The sequence below is a fragment of the Mytilus galloprovincialis genome, chromosome 6, assembly GCF_965363235.1.
Source record: "Mytilus galloprovincialis chromosome 6, xbMytGall1.hap1.1, whole genome shotgun sequence".
In the NCBI taxonomy this organism is placed as follows: Eukaryota; Metazoa; Mollusca; class Bivalvia; order Mytilida; family Mytilidae; genus Mytilus; species Mytilus galloprovincialis.
In genome coordinates, this window is record NC_134843.1 from 78276647 (window position 1) to 78304202 (window position 27556).

At 32.5% G+C, this 27556-nt stretch overlaps 1 protein-coding gene across 1 annotated transcript; it reads right to left on the bottom strand.

Moving 5' to 3' along the window:
- Nucleotides 1-7071: 7071 nt before the first annotated feature.
- On the bottom strand, nt 7072-27229 carry LOC143080412 (uncharacterized). Its single transcript, XM_076256248.1, has 15 exons — nt 27183-27229; nt 24944-24988; nt 22306-22394; nt 21125-21196; nt 19366-19564; nt 17297-17388; nt 16069-16149; nt 15136-15220; nt 13961-13972; nt 13261-13362; nt 12268-12282; nt 10826-10933; nt 8718-8836; nt 8066-8165; nt 7072-7306 (listed from the first exon to the last, which is right to left on the bottom strand). Exons 1-15 carry the CDS (start codon nt 27205-27207, stop codon nt 7095-7097), a joined length of 1356 nt encoding a protein of 451 aa, XP_076112363.1. The 5' UTR covers nt 27208-27229; the 3' UTR covers nt 7072-7094.
- Nucleotides 27230-27556: the final 327 nt, after the last annotated feature.

Consider the following 27556-nt stretch of genomic DNA (forward strand, 5'->3'; position numbering starts at 1 on the left):
TCATTTCCTTATTCATTTTCTATTTCCTTTTTCGATTTTCATTACCTTATTCGGTTTCTATTTCCTTTTTTGATTTTCATTTCCTTATTCGGTTTCTTTTTCCTTATTCGGTTTCTATTTCCTTATTCGATTTTCATTTCCTTATTCGTTTTCTATTTTCTTTTTTGTTTTTCATTTCCTTATTTGGTTTCTATTTTCTTTTTTGATTTTCATTTCCTTATTCGGTTTCTTTTTCCTTATTCGGTTTCTATTTCCTTATTCGATTTTCATTTCCTTATTCGGTTTCTATTTCCTTTTTCGATTTTCATTTCCTTATTCGTTTTCTATTTCCTTTTTCGATTTTCATTTCCTTATTCGGTTTCTATTTCCTTTTTCAATTTTCATTTCCTTATTCGGTCTCTTTTTCCTTATTCGGTTTCTATTTCCTTATTCGATTTTCATTTCCTTATTCGGTTTCTATTTCCTTTTTCGATTTTCATTTCCTTATTCGTTTTCTATTCCCTTTTACGATTTTCATTTCCTTATTCGGTTTCTATTTCCTTATTTGATTTTCATTTCCTTATTCGTTTTCTATTTCCTTATTCGATTTTCATTTCCTTATTCGTTTTCTATTTTCTTTTTCGATTTTCATTTCCTTATTCGGTTTCTATTTTCTTTTTTGATTTTCATTTCTTTATTCGGTTTCTTTTTCCTTATTCGGTTTCTATTTCCTTATTCGATTTTCATTTCCTTATTCGGTTTCTATTTCCTTTTTCGATTTTCATTTCCTTATTCGTTTTCTATTTCCTTTTTCGATTTTCATTTCCTTATTCGGTTTCTATTTCCTTTTTCAATTTTCATTTCCTTATTCGGTTTCTTTTTCCTTATTCGGTTTCTATTTCCTTATTCGATTTTCATTTCCTTATTCGGTTTCTTTTTTCTTATTTGATTTTCATTTCCTTATTCGGCTTCTTTTTCCTTATTCGGTTTCTATTTCCTTATTCGATTTCTATTTCCTTTTTTGATTTTCATTTCCTTATTCGGTTTCTTTTTCCTTATTTGGTTTCTATTTCCTTATTCGATTTCTATTTCCTTTTTTGGTTTTCATTTCCTTATTCGGTTTCTTTTTCCTTATTCGGTTTCTATTTCCTTATTTGGATTTCTATTTCCTTATTCGGTTTGCTGGAGAAAATCGTTTCGTAGTGCCGGGACACTACAACTACCATGGCATGCAGTCGTTTTGTATACTCATTTTTCAATTATATTTGTACAAAAGAATTAACAAGGGTTAGTACCATGTAATTTTCAGTATGTTTTTATCAATTTAATATTGAGTTGATATCAATTACGACACAATTTGTCCACTACGAAACGATTTTGTAAACTACTAAACTCATCAAAATGTCCACTAAGTAGCATGAGACTAGCTCATCAAAATGTCCACTAAGTAGCATGAGACTGAGTTGTTTCTTCGTATGTAAAGTACTGTCTAATACCGCAGTCCCACTAGGCCACGATCGCACTACGATCTGTGAAAAAAATGCAAATTTTGATGATCGTAGTACGATCGTGTAGATCGTAGTACGATCGTGTAGATCGTAGTAAGGTCGTATCACGGTCGTGGTGAGGTCTTCAAGATCGTGATGAGCGTGGACAACTTTGAACATGTTCAAAACAATCGTGTTGCGGTCGTGGCGAAATCATGTCGTAGTAGAAGCGTAGTGAAAGCGCGCTAAGGTCGCAGTAAGATCGCAAAGGTCGCTGTACCATCGTAGCGAGAGCGTAGCGAAAGCGTGATTCTATTCGGAGAGAATGTGCTACGATCTCACAGCGACGTTATTACGACATCACTACGACCATCTCGTTCTCATGGCGACTACACCACGTTTACACCACGCTGTTTAAGACCATAGCACGATTCTAGCACGCCCTTGTCGTACTCACCACGCTCTTCTTACGACCTGCATGACTACGTGCATAATACGACCATCATTCTCGTCATTTTCACATAAAATATATTAAATCTCTCCAAATTTTGTTTGTCTATATGTGATTAGGACTTCTTGTCCATTTTCTCTAACGGCCCAACCATGCTTCTCGTTTCTATTTAGATTAGACCGGCCGTTGGTTTTATACTAGTAATTTTTGGGGCCCTTTATAGCTTGCTGTTCGGTGTGAGCCCAAGCTCCGTGTTTGACACCGTACCTTCGCCAATAAAGGTTTACTTTTATAAATTGTTACTTGGATGGAGAGTTGTCTCAAACGCACTCATACCACATATTCCTATATCTATTGACACATCTGTGTCATCTCTGGTATCGTTCACTAAAATATCGTCATTTGAGTTTTATGGACCAGCAATAGATTGTAACTTGGGTTGGATTGGTCGGTCCGACATCTCTGCTGGATCAGGATTCGTTACTATTGGAGCTCCCTCTGCCTCTACATCAACCCCTACCACCACGCCCACGTGTTCTAGTAAATTTTGGCAGCATGACTGTATTGTTTCCGCGAAATCTACGTATTAATCAGAAATAGAAGGAATGGAACTGTATTGATATGGAACACGATGTTGACGTTATTGCTGAGAACGTAGTAAGATCGCGGTATGAGCGTAGTATAACCGTGGTAAGAACGTGCTATAATCGCAGTAGAAGCGTGGTAGATCGTGTTGCAATCGGATAACTCGTAGTATGGTCGTAGTAAGAACGCGATGAGCGTAGAAAGATCTTGATAAGCGTAGTGAGGTCGCAGAATAAGCGCGGTGAGAACGTAGTATAATCGTAGCGGGATCGTTGTAGAAGTGTAATGAGGACGTAGTAGCATCGTGAAAGCAACGGAAATTTACATTTTCATGCCGCTCATACGGCGACCTCACCACGATCTGAATTTATTTTAGATCGCGGTGAGCGTGGTGGGATCGTGGTCTTGTGGGACTGGGGCTTAATCTTTATCGTTTAAAAATGGTTCTCCAATTCAGAAAAAAATGAGATCTTTCTAGTATACAATGAAGAACGAAATCATTCTCGTCTCAATAAAAGTTGCAAGACAGCCCTAGCACCGGTTTGAGCAGAATTGTTTACTAAAGTCAATATCGTCACAGTTGTACGTGGCATAGAAGACACACAGATTTGAGGCAATACGAACAATTTAATATGAACAGCTGACAAAGAAAGACTAACAAATCTGTCATAGATTGCCCGACAATTTTACTTATACATTAATATATAACAAGACACATTTAAAGTGAAATACATGGTAAGTTACTAGAGGTTGTATATATATATATAATCCCTCAAAAATGAAGTTTTATATGGTATGTATATATGATTAACCAAGTGTGTTCCGTCCTGCCTGTCGATTTGTCCATAGATCTGTAAAGTACTAGTAGTTACATTATGTATGTGGTCTTTTTACCGAGCACAGAAAAAAAAATCCATCATACATGTCATTTTTACCGCGCTGAAGTACGTCCATTATTCATTTTTCATTATTCAAAATTTGATAATGAATAATGGAATAGTTCACTATTCACTATTCAATGTAAATGAAATAGTTTAGGTTTCATTATTCAAATTGGAGGGGTGAATAGTGAAATAAAAATTAAAAAAAAAAATAACTGACACTATAGCTAAGTTCCGTACGTATTTCTAAATTCGTCATTTTGGTGTTATCAAACGAACATTCAAATTATTATAAGAAAAAAATAAAAACACTCTGTAAATCTTTTATTTTATTTATTTATTTAGTTCGGGAGGATAAACTAATGGCTTTTCCTTAACTATTTTTAACAGAAATTAAAATTGAGAATGGAAATGGGGAATGTGCCAAAGAGACAACAACCCGACCATAGAAAAAAACAACAGTAGAAGGTCACCAACAGGTCTTCAATGTAGCGGGAAATTCCCGCACCCGGAGGCGTCCTTCAGCTGGCCCCTAAACAAATATATACTAGTTCAGTGATAATGAACGCCATACTAATTCCATGTATAGACAACCTTAATACCAAAACATATATATCAAAATACTCTACGTTGTCTTTTTTTATTTCCCCTGGATCTTTGCTATTTTTCATCCTCTCACGATTAAAGATATAACAAGTTGATTGTGCAGCAATGACCATTAGAGGGGTTACGGTGGACCTAAATACCAAAACACGCGTGAAAAATTAAGAAATAGCCAATTTTGAATAATGAAATGGATATTTTGAATAATGGAATGGACTGCTGTGACCCTTCAGTCCGTTATTGCAGATAAACCTTATACCTCATTCGAAAACTTACTAAGAATGGAACAAAAGGTATATAGTCAATATGTTTCGCAACGCATATTAGAGGAGTACCGACGGACATTTAAGTATGTGCCTGTCCCAAGTCAGGAGCCTGTAATTCAGTGGTTGTCGTTTGTTTATGTGTTACATATTTGTTTTTCGGTCATTTTTTTACATAAATAAGGCCGTTAGTTTTCTCGTTTGAATTGTTTTACATTGTCTAATCGGGGCCTATTATAGCTGACTATGCGGTATGGGCTTTGCTCATTGTTGAAGGCCGTACGGTGACCTATAGTTGTTACTGTCTGTGTCTTTTTGGTCTTTTGTGGATAGTTGTCTCATTGGCAATCATACCGCATCTTCTTTTTTATATATTAATATCGAAATACGCGTGAACATTGAGAACTAGCTTATTTGGAATAATGGAACGGACTGCTGCAACCCGTCAGCTCCTAATTCAGGAAAAAAAATATACACCAAATTAAAGCTTATTGATAGAGGAATACATTGAGAATAAACGATATGTGCCGCAATGGCAATTAGCTGGGTTGTGGAGGCCTAAATACAAAAATACGCGTGAAAATTAAGAAATAGCAAATTTTTAATAATGAAATGGATATTTTGAATAATGAAATGGACTGCTGTGACCCTTCAGCCCGTAAGTACAGATCAACCTTAGCTTATACCTCACTCGAATGCTTATTAAGAATGGAACAAAAGGTATATAGTCAATATGTTCCGCAACGCATATTAGACCGGGAGTACCGACGGACTTAATATCGAAATACGCGTGAACATTGAGAAATAGCTTAATTTCAATAATGGAATAGACTACTGCAAATCGTGTTATGACCCCCTCAAGCTGTCGTTAATTCTCGTTGACCTCGAATTTAAGCCCTTATATAAGTTGAATATTTGTCTTTATGTAGTATAGAACTTTATCAATAAAACGACATCAAAGATTCATCAAAGATGTAATTTAATATATGATATATAAAACAAAAACAAATACCGATCACTCCAGTGACACTTAGAAATATAAATAGAAATATTTATGAAAAGCCAAAAAAGAAATGTACAGCGAAAACCTACCGCTTAGGACCGCTTAAATGATGTTGAGACCCCCGGTCTTTCAATGTCCTAAATTTGACGAAATAATAGACTCTGTAATATATAAAACTTATATCAAATGGATGTAGATACACACGTGATTAAAAAGGAACTTGGGTTCTGGGTATTGTATTTATGTTAAAGAGCAACTTTGAACCTCTGTGGTGGCCAGACGGGCCCGGATCTCAGAAAAATATTTAAGTGGGAAATAGCCTAGGTCAATACCTTTGAAATGAGCTAGGTCCGGTTCAGAACTTTGATGTAGGGATATGCCGAGTAGTACCGAATGTGTGGTTAATACGGAAAATAACGTTAAGGGTCACCTTTGAACCGAGCTCTGTGGTGGCCAGACGGGCCCGGATCCCCAAGAAATATTTCAGTGGGAAATAGCTTATGTCAATACCTTTGAAAGGGATTGACACAAGCTATTTCCCACTTAAATATTTTTCTGGGATCCGGGACCGTCTGACCACCGTATTGAAATAGAAACCGAATACGGAAACAGAAACCAAATAAGGAAATGAATTTCGAATAAGGAAAAAGAAACCGAATAAGGAAACAGAAATGAAAAAAGGAAATGAAAATCAAATAAGGAAATAGCAACCGAAAAAGGAAATGAAAAAGGAAAAAGGAAAAAGAAACCGAATAAGGAAATGAAAATCGAATAAGGAAATAGAAACCGAATAAGGAAATGAAAATCGAAAAAGGAAATAGAAAACGAATAAGGAAATGAAAATCGAAAAAGGAAATAGAAACCGAAGAAGGAAATGAAAATCGAATAAGGAAATAGAAACCGAATAAGGAAAAAGAAACCGAATAAGGAAATGAAAATCAAAAAAGGAAATAGAAACCGAATAAGGAAATGAAAATCGAAAATCGAAAAACGAAATAGAAAACAAATAAAAAAATTGAGGAAAAAAAAAATTTTTGAGGAAAAAAAAATTTGTGAAAAAAAATTTGAAAAAAAAATTTTAAGGAAAAAAAAATTTAAGGAAAAAAAATTTTGTGAAAAAAAAATTTGAGGGGGAAAAAAATAGTTTGGACTTGTAATATTTTTCAAAATTTGAATATCGAAAAAGGAAAAAGGAAAAAGGAAACAACTTGTGTCTGGTGTTTTGAGCGGAGGTGAAACTAATGTGCATTTTCCGCCTGCGTAAAATTAGAAGTTTTTCCTTTTGTTTGCACTGATTTAAATTTATGATGTGTTTATTTATACGAGATAATAAATCAATCAAAAAAGGACAATGATATACAAAACGTTGAATAAACTCGGATATTATTGTCATTAAATGTGTATTAATCTACTATTTCCAGTAAGGAAAAATGCCATATTTTTTTAAGAAAGAGTCAAGCAGAAACAACTCCATGTTTCTCATTTAATGAAAAACTTTAGTTTATAGCTGCGTTTGTGTGTTATTTATGCCCCTATTGTAGTATGTGTATTTTGATAAGTAGTTGATTCGAATTTTCATGCGTTTTATATAATCAAGACCCTTGATTTAAGTTGTACAATTTATATATAATGTTTGTAGGTAATTACCGTTACTAACATATTGTCGTTAAAACATTCGAAATAAAATGCAAAAAAGTACCTACAACGGAGAGAAGTTATAAGGAAATCTGGTAAGGAAACAGAGGGAAGATTTTAATGTTTACAAATAAACAAATGTTGATTACTTCATGTTTCATCGAGAAGATATAAAGAAATCGTGTAAGGGAAAAAGAGGGAAACATTTTAATGTTTACAAATAAACAAATGCTGAGTATTGCATGTTTCATCATTCCACTGCCAACCAAATTGCTGTCTTAGTTCCATACAGTCTTCGTCGTGATATTTGTTACTTGGTTCTCCTTGATGCCAGTTGTCAGTATAATGTGTCACTGATTCCCCGCTTGTCCACTCCCAATGACCTTCCCTTTTTCTATCTGTCGCACCAACCCACCATCCTGATGAAAGAAAATCATTTCAAATATAGCCTTGTTTTTAAAAAGGAATTCCATTTATGAATACTACAATCGAAATTGTAATTATTTCAAACATTTAGAAGTAAATTACACAAGCGATAGTTTCATGCAATCGTCGCTGAAAGAAAAATGTTCAATGAATGTTCATAACATGTACAAGAAAAGATTTTTTTTTTGTGTAACTTTAGCGGGAAGAATGACTCAAAGAAAAATCGTCGAGAAAATTTAAAACCTGAATCTTCATACATTTAATTTGAATCACGAAATCAAATCGCCGCGAATTTGGATAGTAAAGGCTACACGCGAAATAGTGTTTTTGCGAAAACAAGTTGGTTTACAGTATATAAGAGGAATATTGTCAGACTCTTGTAAGAGAAGCTTGAACAAAGGACTTGCATTGCAGTCAGACTATTTTTGTTCTTATTTTTACCGTTTGAAGTACGACCTTTCACTGCTTGTGACGCTAGCAATTGATATTGGTTCTTATTCTTACCATGTGAAGTATGACTTTTCTCGGCTTGTGACGCTGGCATTGTAATTGGTTCTTATTCTTACCATGTGAAGTATGACTTTTCCCGGCATGTGTCGCTAGCATTGTAATTGGTTTTTATTCTTACCATGTGAAGTATGACTTTTCCCGGCATGTGTCGCTAGCATTGTATTTGGTTTTTATTCTTACCATGTGAAGTATGACTTTTCTCGGCTTGTGACGCTAGCATTGTAATTGGTTCTTATTCTTACCGTGTGAGGTATGACTTCTTTCGGCTTTTGACGCTAGCATTCGACTTTCAGTAGAACTTTTTATTACTGCAAGTCTTGCACCGTGACTTCTGCACCATGACTAGAATAGATACGTTATTACAATTTCAATTTCAAGTTCTATAGGTTGGCGCCAAATTCATAAAATACATGTCAGTATGTTGCGATTTAGTTATATTTATATAGGGCGTTGCCATACATTAGTTTTATCAGTTATTTCATTGAATATTTACCCCTCAGACTTGTAAAATGTGCTTCCATATACGTGTTCTTTCATTAATAGTTTGACCCATGGGTTATTTGATGCATGTTTGATCCTATTATTAAGTGTTAGCCGGATCCCAACCCTCCCCTTACCTAGGACAGTGGTGTAACAGTACAGCATACGAATGAAACATAAAAATCAGTTGAAAAAAGGCTTAACTCATCAGATGGATAAAAAATACAAATACTACAGATACAAGTGGATGTGGCCGGGTACTTGTACATCCCAACAACAATGATGCTTAACACAAAAACACATATGACAAATAGTCAACGTAGTTTTCAGGAACGGACTTGAATATTATTGCATAAATAATGTCGTTCTGAATATATTTATTTAACAAATATGGAATATATATATATTAGTTACCTCAGCGCTATCCCATGACAATGTGTTTGAACTAAAATAATAACAGTGGTGAGATCCACCAGTATAAAGATACTCCCAGCCAGGTTTACAATTACCTGATGTTGGCGGCCGCACGACATCTACAAATATAAGAATAGACAGACATGTTTTTAGTACTAAAAACAAAACAAAAAACAAACATATATTTGTGGTATGTGTTATGTAGAACAAACATTAGGCGAAACAAACGAATGTGCATTTACTGTCACATGCTGAAAAAAGCGGAGGTAGGTAGGAATTTTGTTAGTTTTTTTTGCATTGAGTCTATTGGAACAAAATAGTGACTTTAACAGTGCTTAATCAAAAATGGTCAAAAACGATTTTAGGACAGTGGATAACAATTAGGGTAGGTAGAGGAACATGCAGTTAACGCATATACTTTTTTTATCGATCTGATGAGCTTTATTATGATGGGAATGCACTTATCCACTGCCATTGAACTAACATTAAAACTAGACTTTGCATTCGTTGAATAGTCTCAATCCTAAATTAAAGCATAACATATACAAGCACTATAATATGAAGTAGCTATTTATCAAAGGCAATAGTCAAATAAAACTAGACCAACTTTGCCCTCGGTAGCTGAACTTTTGTTCCTCTATAATTTCTAAATTAAATGTAAATTACGGCGATTTTAGTAAAGGACTGTTATAAATCCCGTCAGAATCTAAGCATTGAAAGCTATAAAGCATATATTTCTTAAAGTTAGTTGTAATTGTTTCTTATTCTATATATAAACAAAACAATCTCTTGTCGATAGTGATTATTTAAGTACTTTTACCATCAAATTAATATAAAACATATGTATCATAATATTAGTATATCCTCACCATAGTACACTAATACTCATATGAAATATATAATTTGAACACAAACTGAATTTTAATATCTATGATATTTATGCATCACACTTCTTTCCAAAATTAACCATATTAAGTATGAAATGTTTCATTACCATAGATATATTTAACTTCAAACATCTTGCATGTGAAGTAGAGCTGTTATGTATGTAATTAGTGCTGTTTTTAGATAATAGAATAAGTGTGCCATTTTGGGCTAATTTTAACTCAAGTTCTTTCAAATCTTTGCATTTGCTTTGATTTGGTATCGGGGCCGCGGTGGCCGAGTGGTCTAAGTAGTTACTATTTTAATCACTAGCTAGTAAAACTCGGGTTGTGAGATCGAACCCTGCTCGTTCGGGAGCAGACGACTCCAATCTTAATTCACTAGTATTGTCAGTTTTTTCTATCGAAGGTCGGTGGTTTTCTCCAGGCACTCCGGCTTGATCAACAAATAAAAACTGGCTGCCACGAAATAGCCCCAAAGTGGTGGTAAAAAGTGGCGTTAAAAAAAATTACAAAAAAATGATATGATATTAGTACAGAGTAAACTGAATTTAAACGAAAGAAAATTTCAAATTTCATTTCAATACTTAAACATGAATATAACCAGATTTTCAATGATATTAAATGTGTTACATTAACACCCAAAACCTTTAAATCTATCAGCATAAGTTTGCTCTTGTACAGTTTTTTTTTAAAGTAGCTAGCGCGATAATATGTACTAATTAAAACACAAAAAGGTTCTACAAATTTTTTTTTCTTCTTTTAACCTCATGATTACAATCAGGTAGGTACATTATCTTTTTCCAATTCCAAAGGTCGAGCAAGAGGACGTGTGTTACCAATGTCTTTATTGAGAAATTCCGGTAAATAAGTACTGGATACTAAAGCAAAATCCATTAAATGTAAATACATCATATTATACACTATGGGAAATTGGACCCCAAAAAAGTGTTTGGTTTGGAGTTCTTTTCATTCTCTTTATTGTTTTAATATCTTTCAAAACTGTTTGTGTGGTTTTTTTTTTCGTTGTTTTTATATGAAAGTTATGTGGTCATAATTACATTTTTTTAAATAAGAAACAAGGATTTTGAACTTCATCTCTTCAAATATTTCAATATAAATGTATTAAAAATTTCTCTCTATGTTCAGTTTGAAATTGACATTTTCATTATGTTTTCCTTCAGTAGAGATGTTGTGTTTGATGGCGATAGAGATGTTACTTACGCGCTACATTGCACGTGGTCCCTGTCCACTGTTGCGTACAGGAACAGTAGAAACCGGAAAATCCGTTTGAACATTGTCCACCATTTCTGCACGGATTTGGGTTACAGTCTGATAAAATAATGTGATTATAGTAATTTAAAAATAATATACATTAAATGCAGAATTAATGTAGATTCTACCATAACAACTTTATAATTGGTCATGATATTTATCACAGTGAAAGTTTAATTTCGAAAATTTCGAATGTAAGGCTGTCCGATCATTTTGCAATTAAATTTTGATTTCATTACCGAGAATGAATAAATATCATTATTACAATGCTTGCACATGAATTACCGTGATTTCCCAGTGAAATAAAAACCAATAATTTCACATGTAAATGAAACATGGTTGTTTCACTCCTCTGACGTCATGATCAGACAACAAAGCATCTGTGAATGCGTAGAAAAATATATAGTTCCTCATATTTTCTACTTTAATTTCACAAAAATATCCATTTGTCAATGTAATAAAGAGAATGACTAATCAAAGAATTCAAATATAAAAAATGTAGAACTCGTGACCAAAAAAAAACTGATAACTGATTACTTCGATGATTACTCTATAATTATAAATGTGTTGAATTTTAAGAACTCGACAGAATAGTCGAAAGCTTGGTAATATTCTTCTATATAAAACCAATTTAAATGCCTGACGATTTCAAACTTTGAAAAATAGCCTGGCTCCATATTACTAGTTTGTTTGTTAGTGGCTATCCCATGTCAGGAACCTTTTCAATTGTTGTTCAATCTGATATTTTTTGTGGATTTTATTATAAGGAGCCTTTGGTGATGACGGCTGAACTGTGAACGGTTATGTATAATGAATTCACAGGATTATGCACACGCAACAATTGCATACACCGATCTTGTTGAGACTGTTTGTTGCAAACCCAGGTATATCCGTTAAGATTATTATTACATGTACCATAAATGCATGGGTTCGGAGTGCAATATAAATTATGTGAAAAAAATGAAATATATCAGAGGATAAAATTCTGTAACTCCATACCAATCCAAAGAAAGATGGAGACAAAGAATAACCTATTTCTGGGAAATAAGGAAATACAGTACACAAGTTAAACGTTTTTGTACGTCTGTCCTTTTAACATTGATTCCCGTCAACAGTACTTTCATTTAAATATATATATTAATATTAAGGATGGCTGCTTGCTACAGTTTCTGCAATCTAATAGTAAAATTTGTAACTTGAAAGAAAAAATATTATACTCCGGACATATATAAATCAATCAAATGTACCTCTCAAAAGTGACTAACTATACACTTACAATGGATGTGATCTACTAGTAGAATAATAGGTATGTTAGTATATATATTAGGCAAAGTAATAACATCATCGAATTTGCAAAATTTATTTGACAGTAGTAAAGTTTTATAACTTACGATCGACAACAACACCTGTAAAATAAATTTGGAAAAATATATAAATTTTGTGTGCGATACCAAGGTTGCTTTCAAAGTTCACAAGCCGTGATGAACTGACAAAGCCCAGATAAAAGAAAGAAAACGAAATGAAAAACAAGTACACTATAGATATCAAAGACTGATCATAACACCTTACACAAATATCTAATTTGATGCCTCTCTGAATTACACACTGAGTTTGAGAGGAGACGAAGCTACAGAGGGAGGCTAAATGCATTCGTAAAACATGGCTTTATGTGAATTCATATATCAATTATATCACAGAACAAATTCCTTATATACAAGATATACATGTATATAAATAAATACAAAACGATACCTTATCTTAAACGCATAGTTTTATATATATATATATAGAGAGAGAGAGAGAGACGAATGTATTTTATTAGACATTCATCAGTGGGAATAATTGCATAATATTGAAGTGTGAGTTTTATCTCTTGCTTGTCATAAGTGTCAAAATTGTTGGCTGTTATGTTTTATTGTTGTTTTGTTTTGTATATGTTTTTTTATATGTGTTCATGTGTTTCAGCGATGATCCTTTTGTACTGGATTTTATACTGAATAAAATTAGTTAGTTAAATTAGTATATAGATATGCTCGAACCGGAAGTTATTTACTGCCACTGTAAGTGTTGCTTTCATCCTATTGCAGGTTATTCATAATGTTGAAGTTTAAATAATGAGTCTAGGTAATATTTAAGGTTGTTTTATACGACATTGACATGCCATTGTTCTGATTAACTTGAAAATACACTTTAAGATTCCTTAATGATATTGACATTTTGCAAACGTATTTGTTCATAATAAAAGAATGTAAGGGTATTTCTACATTTCGCTACAAGTGCATGCAAAAAAATGAAATGTATTTATTTATTTCAAGAGATAATTAATGCAACAAAGGAGTAATGTATATAAAATAATTTCCATTTAATATTGTGTATATACTTACGTGTACTGCATGTTAGCCCAGTGAACCCTTGTAGACATGCGCAGGTATATCCAGCAATGTTGTTAACGCATTTTCCGTGTTGACATGGATTCGGACTGCAATCTATTATATAATGTAAAGGAACAATCCTGGTATCTATGATGAGTTTATTTACATTGCAAAATGGACAAAAGAGTTGACAGGAAACAATAGTGTGTACCAATTATGTTAAACGGTACACAAATAGTCACTGTTTCTTTCTTTTCACTTATCATGTTTATATAGAAATATTTATGAAAATATGGTCTCACAAATTTGACTAATATCCCTCTCATCATCTTAAAGTTCAAATAGTAGTATTGTACCATATCTTAGGAGTTTCATGCGGTGTTTTGTGTGATGTTTTGGGTTTCAGATGTTTTAAGATCAAAACACTTAAACTGTTATTTGGTATACCAAAATGAAATAACGGTGTAAAATTATTTAGATAACCATTTATAAGCAATGTTTTTAAAGTTCTTGTTAAAAGATACAGTTATGTCTGATAAAGTTTAATGTCTAGAGTTTCAAATAATATGTTACACATTTTATTTTTATTTTCTGAAAGTTTTTTGGATGACTCTACCTCAGGTCAAAATTCATGCAACTTCTTCATTTAAATCGTAATGTAATTCTTTTCTAAAGGGGCGGCTGTTGTATGGTTTAGTGAAATTGTACTTACGGTTAACTTGCACTGAAACAAAACAAATCTTATATTACCATACAACATACTCAATATCGTTTAAAATGTTGTAAATCGTAAATGAGATTCATTTACCATTGGCGTTTCTAAAGTGTAATATAATGCCTATGATCCTGAAAATAAAAATCCCGTGTACAATGCAAGATAGAAGGTACCATTTTCAGTCTCATAGAAGCATGGAAGGGTTTTCATATATAACGGAAATATTTTAAAAAATGCATCCCATGTTTGTTACTCAAGCAAAGAATCGTTTACAGTAACACGAAGGGTGTCACGTGTGGGTGAGGATTTGGTCATTCTTTTCTAGCACATGAGATCAACCCCATTTCTAAGTGGCGTTCGTGTTGCTTGGTGTTTAGCTTTTTATGTTCTGTTGTTTAACTTTTGTTTGTCTTAGTGTCGTTGCTAGTTCTTAAACATGGTGTCCAATATTTCCATTTTGTATCTCCCATATTTAACCCCACCGCTTACGATGAAGCAGGCTTGTAACCACTGGACTTTGTCCGTCTAAAATACATTGAGTACAAAACTTTCAAAAGGTTTACTTGACTACAATGCATGTGAATGATTATATACTTTTTCTGCAACTTGACTATGTTGAGTTGTAGCAATTTTCACATACGCAGTACAGTCACCTCCTGTTTGTCGATAGTTTGAATTTTACGACACTAATTATACAAGGCAGACTTTTATCAAACTTTCCGTAGCGTCTATGAAGGTACTATTTTATATTTGGTCTTCAGTTTTATATTGTTGTGTTACAGTGTGTATGCAATTATTACATCTGCCGTGCAACCACTTCCTGTTTACCAATAATTTGGAATCTTACAACCGTTACTTTCATTGTACAAGGAAAGTTTTCACCACATGTTTTGTCTTGCCTGTAATGATTTTTAGTGATGATTCAGTACACATGTTAACCCAGTATCTGCGTGGTGTGACACAATTGGTCTTGTCATTTATATACAAGTAAACTATTCTATCGTTTATTTTTAAGTTCCAGTATTTAAATATTTAAATATTTAAATATTACTTAATGATTATAACAATTTTGAATTCAGCATTTTCCTTTGTCTTTTTTACGTTCCGATCGTGGAATCGTGACCATAATCAATTTTATAAATCATTTTCAAGAACAGTATCACTAAATATACCTGCTCCACACTCTCTGTTACAAAGATCCCAATCACAGCAGGAAATCGTACATTTAGGTCCATGAACTGAATGAATTAGGCGACACTGAAATTTGCGATATAAATCATCTCACATGCAAATAGTATAAGTCATATGTAAGCGTTTTAAATTACATTGTAATACGTACATTAAAAGAGCCCATAGCACGTTCACATGCACACACTTGCAGAAGTTAAAAGAGTATTCTTCTTTAATGACTTGACTTGAAACCAATTTTGATAAAATAAACATATGCATGTACCAAAAGAAAATGGTATTTTGTATCTTTCAATCAGTTGTATTGAGGTTTAGAGATGGTATGTCAGTAACTGGTAGTAGTCCTTTGTTATTTTATGTATCATTTTCATTTTGTTTAAAGTTTCTGTTGTTACCTATTATGACATCGGTCTCGGATTTCTTTTAAACTGAGTTTTTCTGTGCGTATTTGCTGTGTGTGTGTTTTTTTTTTTTTGTTTTGTTTTTTTTTATATAGGCTAGATGTATATGGGTAGGTTGAGATCTCACAAAACATGTTTAACCCCGCCGAATTTTTGCATCCGTCCCAAATCAGGAGTTTTTGGCCTTTGTTAGTCTTCACGGATTTTTAATTATAGTCTCTTTCCGGTGTTTAGTATGACGTCCATTATCATTGAATGTGTACACAATTTTGTTTGGGGGCCAGCTGAAGCACGTCTTTGTGTGCAGGATTTTCTCGCTGTGCTGAAGACCCATTGGTGGCTGTTGTTTGCTCTTTGGTAGGGTTGTTGTCTCATTAACACATTCCCCATATCAATTCTTAATTCTATGTCTATAACAATATTGATAATGCTTATTGCTGATAGTGCAGAAAAATAAGCACAATACTGAAAAAAAAACTTTGTATACTGTTAATACAATGAGTTTTAAACGGTTACCACGTCTTTTCGTCGACATGACGATGACCATGCTACACTTGTTTGACCAAGACCAACAGGATGTTGTTGTACAAAACATTCCTGAAAAATATCAAGGCACGAACTGTTATAAAGTTTCTATAACCAGTAGCTTATACAAACACACCTTTATTTTCACTGAGATAACTGAACTATTAAAGTTTATATGTTAACCTGAGGTCATAAGAATATCACTTGAAATCATATATCAATGGGTTTTCAAGATTTTTACATTCTCGATATATACTTTATATCATAAAGTATGTCTTTACACTGAGTATTGTAGAATCAATATCATTCTTAATGAGATATGAAATGTGAACATTGTAACTTTCAATTCTCTATAACTTGAAATCGTACAACATTTGTTTCATCAACTTTTGTTTGTATTATTATTAGGTTGTTTCTGTCTAAAATAAGAAATAGCGACGAGAGCTTATTCGAAAAACTGGATAAGATAGGGTTTGTTTTCATCAAGCTATCGGTAGCGCTGCCTGAGAGAGTTTGAACCTAGCTTTTATGATTTCTTTATTTATCACCGAATAGTTTTTGAATAGTTTTTTGAATAGATTGTTGTAAACATGTCAGTAGCCCTGATTATTTACTAGTTGGTGATATGCTCCGAATTTGATATTCTAGAAATTCAAGAGCAGTATTATCTACAAGATGAAATAACAAAACTACCGAAATTCCAAGAAAAATCAAAAACAGAAAGTCCGAAATCAAATACCAAAATCGAAAGCTCAAACACATTAAGCGAATAGATATATACAACTGTCATATTCCTGACTTGGTACGGGCATTTCTATAAGGAAATGAAAATTGATTAATTCTATAATTGCTTAATTTTGTGTTTCCTACGCGTTTGTTGATGCATTAATCTGATCAGCGTTATATAAAAATTACTTGTTTGAAATAAACTTTAATACTACGACTGCAAGATCAAGATAAAACAATTGAAACATCATTACTTATACCGAATATAGATTTTGGAATATATTTCCTTAACTGTTGAAATAGAAAAAATTCTATTTCCTTGAGTATTATGAAACACACTATTATATTGATATTAAAAAAAACTTCTTGTCCATATCATGAAACGCAAAACATTCAGTTTAGACAAGTTGAATCGTAAAGAGGTCATCGCAAAAACAAAATTAAAACTTAGAGATTTCAACATGCTTTGAAAATATAAAGAACTCGAACAAACCTCGCCAGAGCCACACAATTTGATATCATTACAGCTGGTAGGGTCTTGTTCATAGTTACATGCAAAGCACAAAGTTCCAGTGTGCTGAAAAGCTGAAATATAATGATTACCATTGTTGTTTCGAGAATAGTGTAAGTTTCAATAATTAAAGTTTGACAACATTGTCTCAATATACAAATAAATTATTAATTGATAAATATATGAGTGAAAGCACTTCTTACAAAACATGGAATTTGTCATTGTATTTTGAGAATAAAGTAATTTAACAAAAAGACCAAATATCGATGAAAATTCTAAACGGAAGCTCCTTAGACAAAAACCCAAACACCTCAAACGAATGGATAACAAATGCCATATTCTTGACTTGGTACATGCATTTTCTGATGTAGAAAATGGTTGAATAAAATTGGTTTTATAGCTAGCTAAACATTTCGCTAAAGAATAAGTATGAAATCACCAGCTGTGTAGGTTAGAGTTCAGAAGTATTATTCAACAAAAACTAAAGTCGAAAACGGTTTCTTAATATCAAAACAAATGTAAGCTATGTTACAAATTTGATTTTCTAGCACATAGCTATAACTTATCTTCAATCCTAAAAAGTATATTTTTTAATATTAATTTGAAGAAAAGAAGATGTTGAAAAATATCTTATGCATCTCACCAAAATAAATTTATTGATGTTCAGTAGTTGTCGTTTGTTGATTTGGTTCATTAGTGTTTCTGTTCCTCGTTTTTTTTATAAAAATTTGACCGTTGGTTTACCCGTTTAATTCTATCCTAATTCTATCTTATTTTTGGGAAATCGTTTCAGAAATTCAAATGTAACGTCACTTTGTGCGTTGAACTGGCTTTGGCTAACTCGGCTGTGTATTTTTATGTTCTGGTATTTAGGTTGTTTTATGTAAAGTATCCGTTTTTATTCCGTGGTTAGTCACCACTTCGGTTTTATCATGTATATCGTTTATATAGTCATTTGTATAAAATTAACTGTTTGCAAAAGTATGAATTATTCTAAATAATAAGGATGTTCTTATTCCAGGCAGAAAATCCTAGCCGTATTGGTTACAACTTTTTAGAACTTTTTGTGCTCTTCAACTTTGTACTTGTTTTGGCTTTCAAACTTTTTTCATCTGAACGTCACTGATTAGTCTTGTGTGGACGAAACGCACGTCTGACGTATTAAATTTTAAACCAGGTACCTTTAGTTAGCTATTATTCGTGTGTTTCTCTGTCCTATATTTTCTCCCATTTATTTTTGTTGTAGTCCTGTCATGTAATGTTGTAATTTTAATGTTATATTTAACATTGTCATTAAAGCGGGAGGTTTGGCATGCCACAAAACCAGGTTTATCCCACCATTTTTTTCTTAAAATGTCCTGTACCATGTCAGGAAGATGGCCATTGTTATATTATAGTTCGTTTCTGTGTGTGTTACATTTTTAATGTTGTGTTTCTGTTGTGTCGTAGTTCTGTTATATTTGATGCGTTTCCCTCAGTTTTAGTTTGTAACCCGGATTTGTTTTTTTCTCAATCGATTTATGAATTTCGAACAGCGGTATACTAATGTTGCCTTTATTTAAATGGTTTTACTCTAGTCATTCCTTAGGGTCCTTTATAGCTTGATGTTCAGTGTAAGCCAAGGCTTCGTGTTTCAGACCGTACTTTGACCTTTAATGGTTGACTTAGACAAATTGTGACTTGGACGGAGAGTTGTCTCATTGTCACTCATACCACATCTTCTCATATCTATGTTCCTTGTATAAGATATTTTATAAGAGAGTTACATACCTGTTCCACACAGTGAGCCAGCATTACAGATATCTGAGTGACAACATCGGTTACAGATATCCCTCTCACCAGTCAGCGATCGATACTTCACTGACAAATGAATTCCTTGTATGAGATATTTTATAAGAGAGTTAATTACCTGTTGTTCCACACAGTGAGCCAGCATTACAAATATCTGAGTGACAACATTGGTTACAGATATCCCTCTCACCAGTCAGCGATCGATACTTCACTGACAAATATATTCCTTGTATGAAATATTTTATAAGAGAGTTAATTACCTGTTGTTCCGCACAGCGAGCCAGCATTACAGATATCTGAGTGACAACATTGGTTACAGATATCCCTTTCTCCAGTTGGAGATCGAGACTTCACTGACAGATGTCGAACATGCTGGTTTTTGTTTGTAGAGTTACTATCGAATATTTCATTTTCTCGCTTTCCAAAAATCGTACTCCCAGAAGACCCACACTTATTTGACTATTTAAAGTAAAAAAAAAATAATGATCAGATATTAATATAAATATTCATTTCAAAGTTATATATAATTTTTAAGTTGCTGTAAGGAACAGGCTTGATTTTCAATTTTACCATAAATTCTTGACATGAATCTCCACCATATATTTACATTGCAGCAGTGAATATATTTCTTATTGTGTATGTTTAATTTTACTGTGATTTGTTGCGACTGTCAAACAAGTGAGAGGTTTAGCTAGCTACACAGCTACTTTTGCATAGGTGCCATTTCTGTACTTAAAATCTGTAGTACAGGAAATTTACTTTTAATAATTAGTACTATTTCTTTAGTTTTAAATTATTGTAATATTAAGGTAGATGTATTTTACAGTACTTTATTTGTACTTAAAATTTTGGTCCAGAAATAATACCAACAATAATCACAATAATCCATGTTTGAAAATCATAATTTTCAGAGATTTGAAATAGACCAAACTTTCAAAATGCTGCAAATGTAACGGTGTAACCAAACATATGTAGTACTGAAATTCCAAGTACAAAACAAGTGCTTTAAAATACAAGTATATACATAAATATTACAATAATTTTAAGGTAGAAGAATAGTACTGAATATTAAAAGTATATTTTCAGTACTATAGCTTTTTGGTACAGATATAGTACCTATACAAAAGTAGCTGTATATAAAACCAGGTTCAAGTCAGTATTTTCTACATTAAAAATGCATGTACTAAGTCAGGAATATGACAGTTGTTATCCATTCGCTTTATGTGTTTGAGATGTTGATTTTATCATTTGATTAGGGATTTTCCTTTTTTGAATTTTATTCGGAGTTAAGTATTTTTGTGATTTTACGTTTGGTTGTTTAACTGGTTCTTATCTTAGTCAGTTTAAACAATTGATTTCAGATAGAAGGTACTAAGATCATTATTTTCAGTCGTATACTTGGATATGTCAAATAATAGTAGTAATGAATGATAGCACTTTTCGAAGTCATAGAATGATTTGTTTTCAGTCCCTCTGTCACTATCGCAAACTTGAAATTTGTGTACTCTCCCGGCGCACGTGAGATCACCCCGGATTCTTGGTTGTGTTTGTGTTCTCAGTTTTTGTTTTTCTATGTTGTGTTTGTGTACTATAATTTGAGTTTTGGACTTCCTTTATGCTTTGGCATTGTCAGTTTATTTTCGACTAGTGAGTTTGAATGTACATTTTGTACCTTTCGCCCCTATTTCATATAATTTTTACAATGGGACATTTCAAGGCTAAAAGAAAATTGGGATTAGATTTTTGGGTTTGAAATGTGATTCCTTTATCCGTCATTTTGATGGTCAAAGACACCCTGGTTTAATGCGGGGACAAAAAGCATTTTTCACACAATTAATTTCCTTGGAAGTTCAGTTCTTTTCCATCATTTAATAATTTCATAGCTTTTACATATTTATTTTTGGGACCTCTTTTCTTCCAAAAAGTACAAAGGGTTAAGCGCTTATATATATAGGGTCCATATGTGCTATCAAGTTATATGTTCGTTTATAATCAATTAATATTAACACCATATTTTACCTCTGGAAGACTGCATCCCAAGTCAAACAATGTGTGGCCGTCATATGTAACATACTCTCTCATACTGCAGATCTAAAATCAATAGATGTATAATCTATACGTACAGTGTACAATGTACACAATTTGGTTAATTTGACATACATTAGACCGTTATTTTTCTCGTTTGAATTGTTTTATATTTGTCATTTCGGGGCCTTTTATAGCTGACTACTGTAAATTATGAAATTAATACGATATTTTTATTATTGCGAAATATGCGACAGGGTTATTATCGCAAAAAATTAAACTCGCATTTTGAAATTATTTATATGAATTACTCGGGATTTTTCTCCCTATCGCAAAAATTAAAATTGCATTTAAGTCTAAAATAACAAATTCGGAATAATAAATGCACGCAATAATTTCTGAATTAACAGTATCTGGTATGGGCTTTGTTCATTATGAAGACTGTATGGTGGCCTATAGTTGTTAATTTCTGTGTCATTTGGTCTTTTGTGGAGAGTTGTCATACCACATCTTCTTTTTAATATTGATATGTTTGCTGCCATGGTCACACTTATTAATCATATGTAATGCTTCCATGTGTGTCAATCTTTTAAATAATCCTAAACAATAGCCTTATTGAGAGCAGAAATTGTATGTTACCAAAGATGGTTTGTTTAGGGTTTTTATGTGAGTTTTTTTCATCTTTTAAACGAGTGATAATTAATACAAATGCATCCTCTCAGATCATCATTAGACACAATATCACTTTTCCTTGTCCATTGTTTTTAAAATGTTATAATTAAGATATGCTAACTAACGCAAATGAAAATAATGGTCTAGGAGAAAAACGTTGTTTCTCCATTTCTTTTACACATTTACATTCGCAATATACAGCACTGATACAGAAATAAACGTGTCATTATCCTGCCATTTGCACAAAGGCATGTGCTTTTTATTGGAAATGTCATGTATAAATGATTGGAAAAACACATGTAATAGACTCGTACGATAAAATATTGCCAAGTGATTTTCCAGAATTTGTGAAATGGCCTATAATTCATCAATTAAATATCTCACAAAATTTTATAGCCTTTTATGTTGTTATGTCTTTTGTGGTTACTGTAATATTTATATTGTAATAAAAATGTATTCGTCATCCATGTAGAAATAAGAATCTGCTGTATTTAATTATGTACCTCATTTCTACCACATTGTACGACCTTGGTGCAAAATGTTGGATTCGGTACTCTGCTGCACTGTAAACAAATGGGTGAACCGGAAGCCCCTTCGAATAATGAAAAAGACTTTTTTTAAATTGAAAAGACATAGCTATAACAATTGCAAAACAACATCTGAATAACAAAAAAAACAACTTTTTTTAATGCATAAATATATGCATAGAAATGTATTCATCTATCAGCAAGGTGAAAGTTATAGCAATTAAAACTGAAAATAAGACATGGTAGAATTAGTTATCAAAGATACCAGGATTATAATTTAGTACGCCAGACGCACATTTCGTCTACATAAGACTCATCAGTGTCGCTCATATTAAAATATTTATAAAGCCAAACAAGAACAAAGTTGAAGAGCATTGAATCAATTCATTTTTTTCAAATTTTAAATTTTTTTTTTTTGTGTTGTCATGCAATACGAAGACGTAAGACAAAAATCATCAAATTAAGAATAATAAAACCCGAGTATTCATTTGCAGTGTCAGTATATTATGAGAATAAATTGTTTTATTTTAAAAATATTTTAGAAGCAGAGAAAACATTGAATAACTAATCATAACCTCTTTTTTAGTTAATAAACAGTCATCAAAGGTACCAGGATTATAATTTAGTACGCCAGACGCGCGTTTCGTCTACATAAGACTCATCAGTGACGCTCATATCAAAATAGTTGTAAAGCCAAACAAGTACAAAGTTGAAGAGCATTGAGGACCCAAAATTCCAAAAAATTGTGCCAAATACGGCTAAGGTAATCTATAAGGTAATAACTATTATTATTGTGTTTCTCTGTCCTATATGTTCACTTATTTATTTGTATTGTAGTCCTGTAATGTTATGTTGTCATTTTAATGTTATATTTAACATTACCATTAAAGCAAGAGTTTTGGCATACCACAAAACCAGGTTCAACCCACCCTTTTTTTTTCTCTAAAAAATGTCCCGTACCAAGTCTGAAAAATGGCCATTGCTATTTTAGTTCGTTTCTGTGTGTGTTACATTTAAATGCTGTGTTGCGGTTGTGTCGTTTGCTTCCTCTTATAATTGAGTGTGAATTCACATTGCTATAAGACGTGTCACGGTTCTTTTCTGTCCCAAATTCATGTATTTAGTTTTGATGTTATATTTGTTATTCTCATCGGAATATGTCTAATGCTTAGTTCGTTTCTGTGTGTGTTACATTTTTATGTTGTGTTTCTGTTGTGTCGTTGTTCTCCTCTTATATTTAATGCATTTCCCTCAGTTTTAGTTTGTAACCCGGAGTTGGGTTTTTTCTATCGATTTATGAGTTTCGAACAGTGGTATACTACTGTTGCCTTTACCTGTTCCTGGGATAAGAAAACCCTTAGGGTTATTTTTTAATTACATTGAATCTATTGTCTATCCCCATTCACTGACGGGACCTCGAATTGATAAGACAAGTAATGTGATTTATACATAAATATGTAACTATAATATTTTCATCTTTTATGATATATTGAATTAAAATGAACCTATACAAACACCACCTCTACGCTAATACACACCATGTACAGTGGTAAACATACAATGTAACAACGAGAATAGGCTTCATCCCACAAACAAAAGCAATGAAAGGTGTTGTTGCACATTTTACGTTTAAGAAAATTTTCAAAAGAAAAAAGTACGAGACACAGCGTAAAACATCTTGTCGTTGATGCAACAAAGCTTGAGTTCTGTAACTGAGGTTCCTTTTGGCTTTAAATTTGCAGCTATCCCTTTCATTTACACTAGAACACACCCGTGATATCGCGGGTCCGTGACTGATATATAACTATGCGTATGCCTTATTTTAGTATTGGTATTGTCATCTGATAAAGTCATGCCGATTATAACATGTATAAGGTGCACAGTTTTCTCTGCTTTCAAAATCTTTCTGTTTGAACCCGTCGACCTGGGACCTATCAATTATTGGTAATATTAATAATTTGGAAAACAAAAGGGCCTGGAATGGAATATTTTTTACTCAACAGTATACAGCAAAATTCTAAATACACTGTTTGGTGGTGCGCCTGTCTAATGCGGAACGTACAGATAAGGTAATAGGTAACAGGTGAATATACTATTGGTATCGGTGTCGGACTCGATCCGGAACTTCATAATTATTGGCAATATTAATTACGTGGAAAACAAATGGGCCTAGAGTGGTGTAATTTTTAATCAACACCATTGTACTATATTAGTTATATATAAAGTTGAATTCTTTGATTCATCGTTTTTACGTGATGACGGCTGACAAATTGGACCTCGTAATTTTAGTATTATAGATATAGTAGAGTTTATAAAAATAATAAAACTCTTCATTAACTAAGTGCGTCAGAATCAATTTTCGGGATATACATTCATTAAGAATTATCAAACATTTGAGAGGTTTGAGTGTACAGATAAGTAGAAATCTTTTGTATCCGTCGTTGAATATTTCTTGTCAAACGAAGATGTTTGTTTGAGCCTGGAAAATTAAATATCACGAGAAGTATCTATTTCCCAGTTATGAAAATGGCATACATGAATACTAGTATATCACTTCAGTCAGAACAGGCCTTAAATTGTGAGTGGACCTTTCCAAGAAATCGCATTAACAAACCTGTTGTCTGGTCAAATAACTGCAATATCAATAAGGAGAACAAATCTGAAATATGCAATATACATTTTCATAAATTGTATTGTCGAGTTGTGTCAATCTTTTACCGAAACAAAACGGAAGAAATGTTCTTGATTCTTTTTTATTATTTATAACTTTGAAATGAGCGATTTTGAACTTATTATAAAATGAAGAACATAATAAAATTGAGAATAGAAACGGGGAATTTGTCAAAGAGACAACAACTCGACCAAAGAGCAGAAAACAGCTCAAGGCCACCAACGTGTCTTCAACAGTGCGTGAAAATCCCACGCCCGGGGTTGGACTTTAGCTGGCCCCTAAACATAAATGTTTACAAGTTCATAAGAAATGGACGTCACACGTCAACCTAACCTCCGAATCATTTAAGGATCATTTGAAAAGAAATTTCGAATTTTGAAATTGCAAAGTAGAGTAAGAGTTACTAATTCAAATAATTCGTTTCATAGTAAAATCAAAACAAACAGTATTTATGGGACAACATGTAAAAAGATACAATCTTGATAAATTTAAAGTCAAACAAGAATATATTGAGACATGTGTTGATGGGTGGTGCGGTCTCTCATGTTCCATGTTGAAAAGAAATTTTGGGTTACTTAGAAAAGGTATAAAATTTTAATCTTGTTATTCAAAGCCAATAACTTAAATGATGGATTTCAAGAGTAAAAACTTATATTTCATTCTTTGTAATAATAGATTAATTGTCAGTTGTCCGTGTTGTACTGAGTAATACCTCTAAAAATTGGTTTTTAAAGTTTATAAAAATAACAACCAGCAACGCAAGTCTTAGATATAAGTTTATGTTGAGCATTTGTTTTCGCTTTCTTACAATGCGAGCGTCACTGATGAATCTTATGTAGACGAAACACGCGTCTGACGTAATAAATTATAATCCTGGTACCTTTGATAACTACCAACATAAAGTAATTCCCACGCATGTTGTTTTACTTTGGTATTGGTCGTTTTGGTATCAGGAACATACGATTACGATATATCACAATATTAACTGCTATCCTGTTAACAATGACAGTATTGGATATATATGCTTAAAACTGAAGCTTAATAAGATGTTTCTGTAGAATAGTGTAATTGTGGACATTATAACCAAAGTATCAGGATAGACAATTTTCTTCATCTATGAATCAATGCTGAACATTGTGAAATAACTTCTCACTTTGATGATAATGTTGTGATTTGGTTTCGAACACGTAATTGCACTTTTCACAAGTATAGTATTGGTGTAATTTCTGAATATGTTGGTAACAGCATAGACATGACAAAAGAGTACCCAGATATTTTTGTCAGTTAATGTCTTGAGCTTTCTTTTCTTTACACTGTTATGCAAGAAACGTGCTGGGTTAAATTTTGTAAGGATTCTTGTTGATTTAGTAGCGGTAACTTGATAAACATGCACTTCATGTTATATAGAATAAAAAAATAAGCTGTGATTTTTCGTTAGAGTAATTATCAACTTTCTAAAAATAATTTCTTTTGCCGATAGAAAGGGAATCATAAAATAAGAAAAGTCATGTGAAATATGTTACTCTGAAACAGTACGCACATAAATAGCGCAAAAATCTAAATATATCTTAATCGAGTTTATTATTGATTTTGCGAAGTATAAATCCCGCAAACTTTCATTAAACACTCACAACTGCATTTACCAATAAAGATAAAAAATTTAGCAAAGCTGTAATGAAAATTCGGAATTTTTTTACCCATAAAATGATGAATCAAAATTTGAAAGAAAAAAATACAGGACAAACAAAGGCTATTCAAGATGATTTCGCTGCATTCTTATAATTCCTGACAAAAGGAAGATTTTTTAGTCAAAGAACTCTATCATTTTGCAATACAACAATTTCTCACATTTTCTTTTACATTGAAAAGTGGATCTGTGAAAGAAGTTTTGAATCTCATATGCATGCCATTGTCAAATGATTTAGCGCATTGTTTGTGATTAACCGCCCGTACAAATGTGAACTGATCTAGTCATAACTGTATCAACTTTAAATATTATGATATTGATAAATGCGATTTACTTTTCAATGATTCCAATTAAGTATATTTCATGTTTTTGAACTTTGCTTCATATAATTAACTAAGACTACCTGAAGATTAGAACACAGGTGACATTAACGTTTTACAGAATTCAAAAACCGACACCATGAATTACAGGAATAAGGGCACATGCATTACTTACAGACAAACACTCCGGTCATGATCATAGTTACACTATAAACGTTCTTATTGGAACATTTATAGATAAGATTTATTTATTATATACCTTTAAATAAAGGTGTTCGATATGTTCAAATTAAACATGTTTGATAAGAAAATATGTTATAAATCATGGTAATACCGAGGCACTGACTACTGAGCTAGTGATACCTCGGGGTACTAACAGTCAACCAGCAGTAGTATCACATCTGTTCTAGTAAATGAAAACAACTGGTTCAGATCAACATTTTCATTTCAAATTCGACTTACTAGTTATGCGGTACGATTATATTGATAGAGTAGTGACTTTCCTTATCATCTAAAGTATTGATTGGTTGATTGATAATTGCTGGTTTA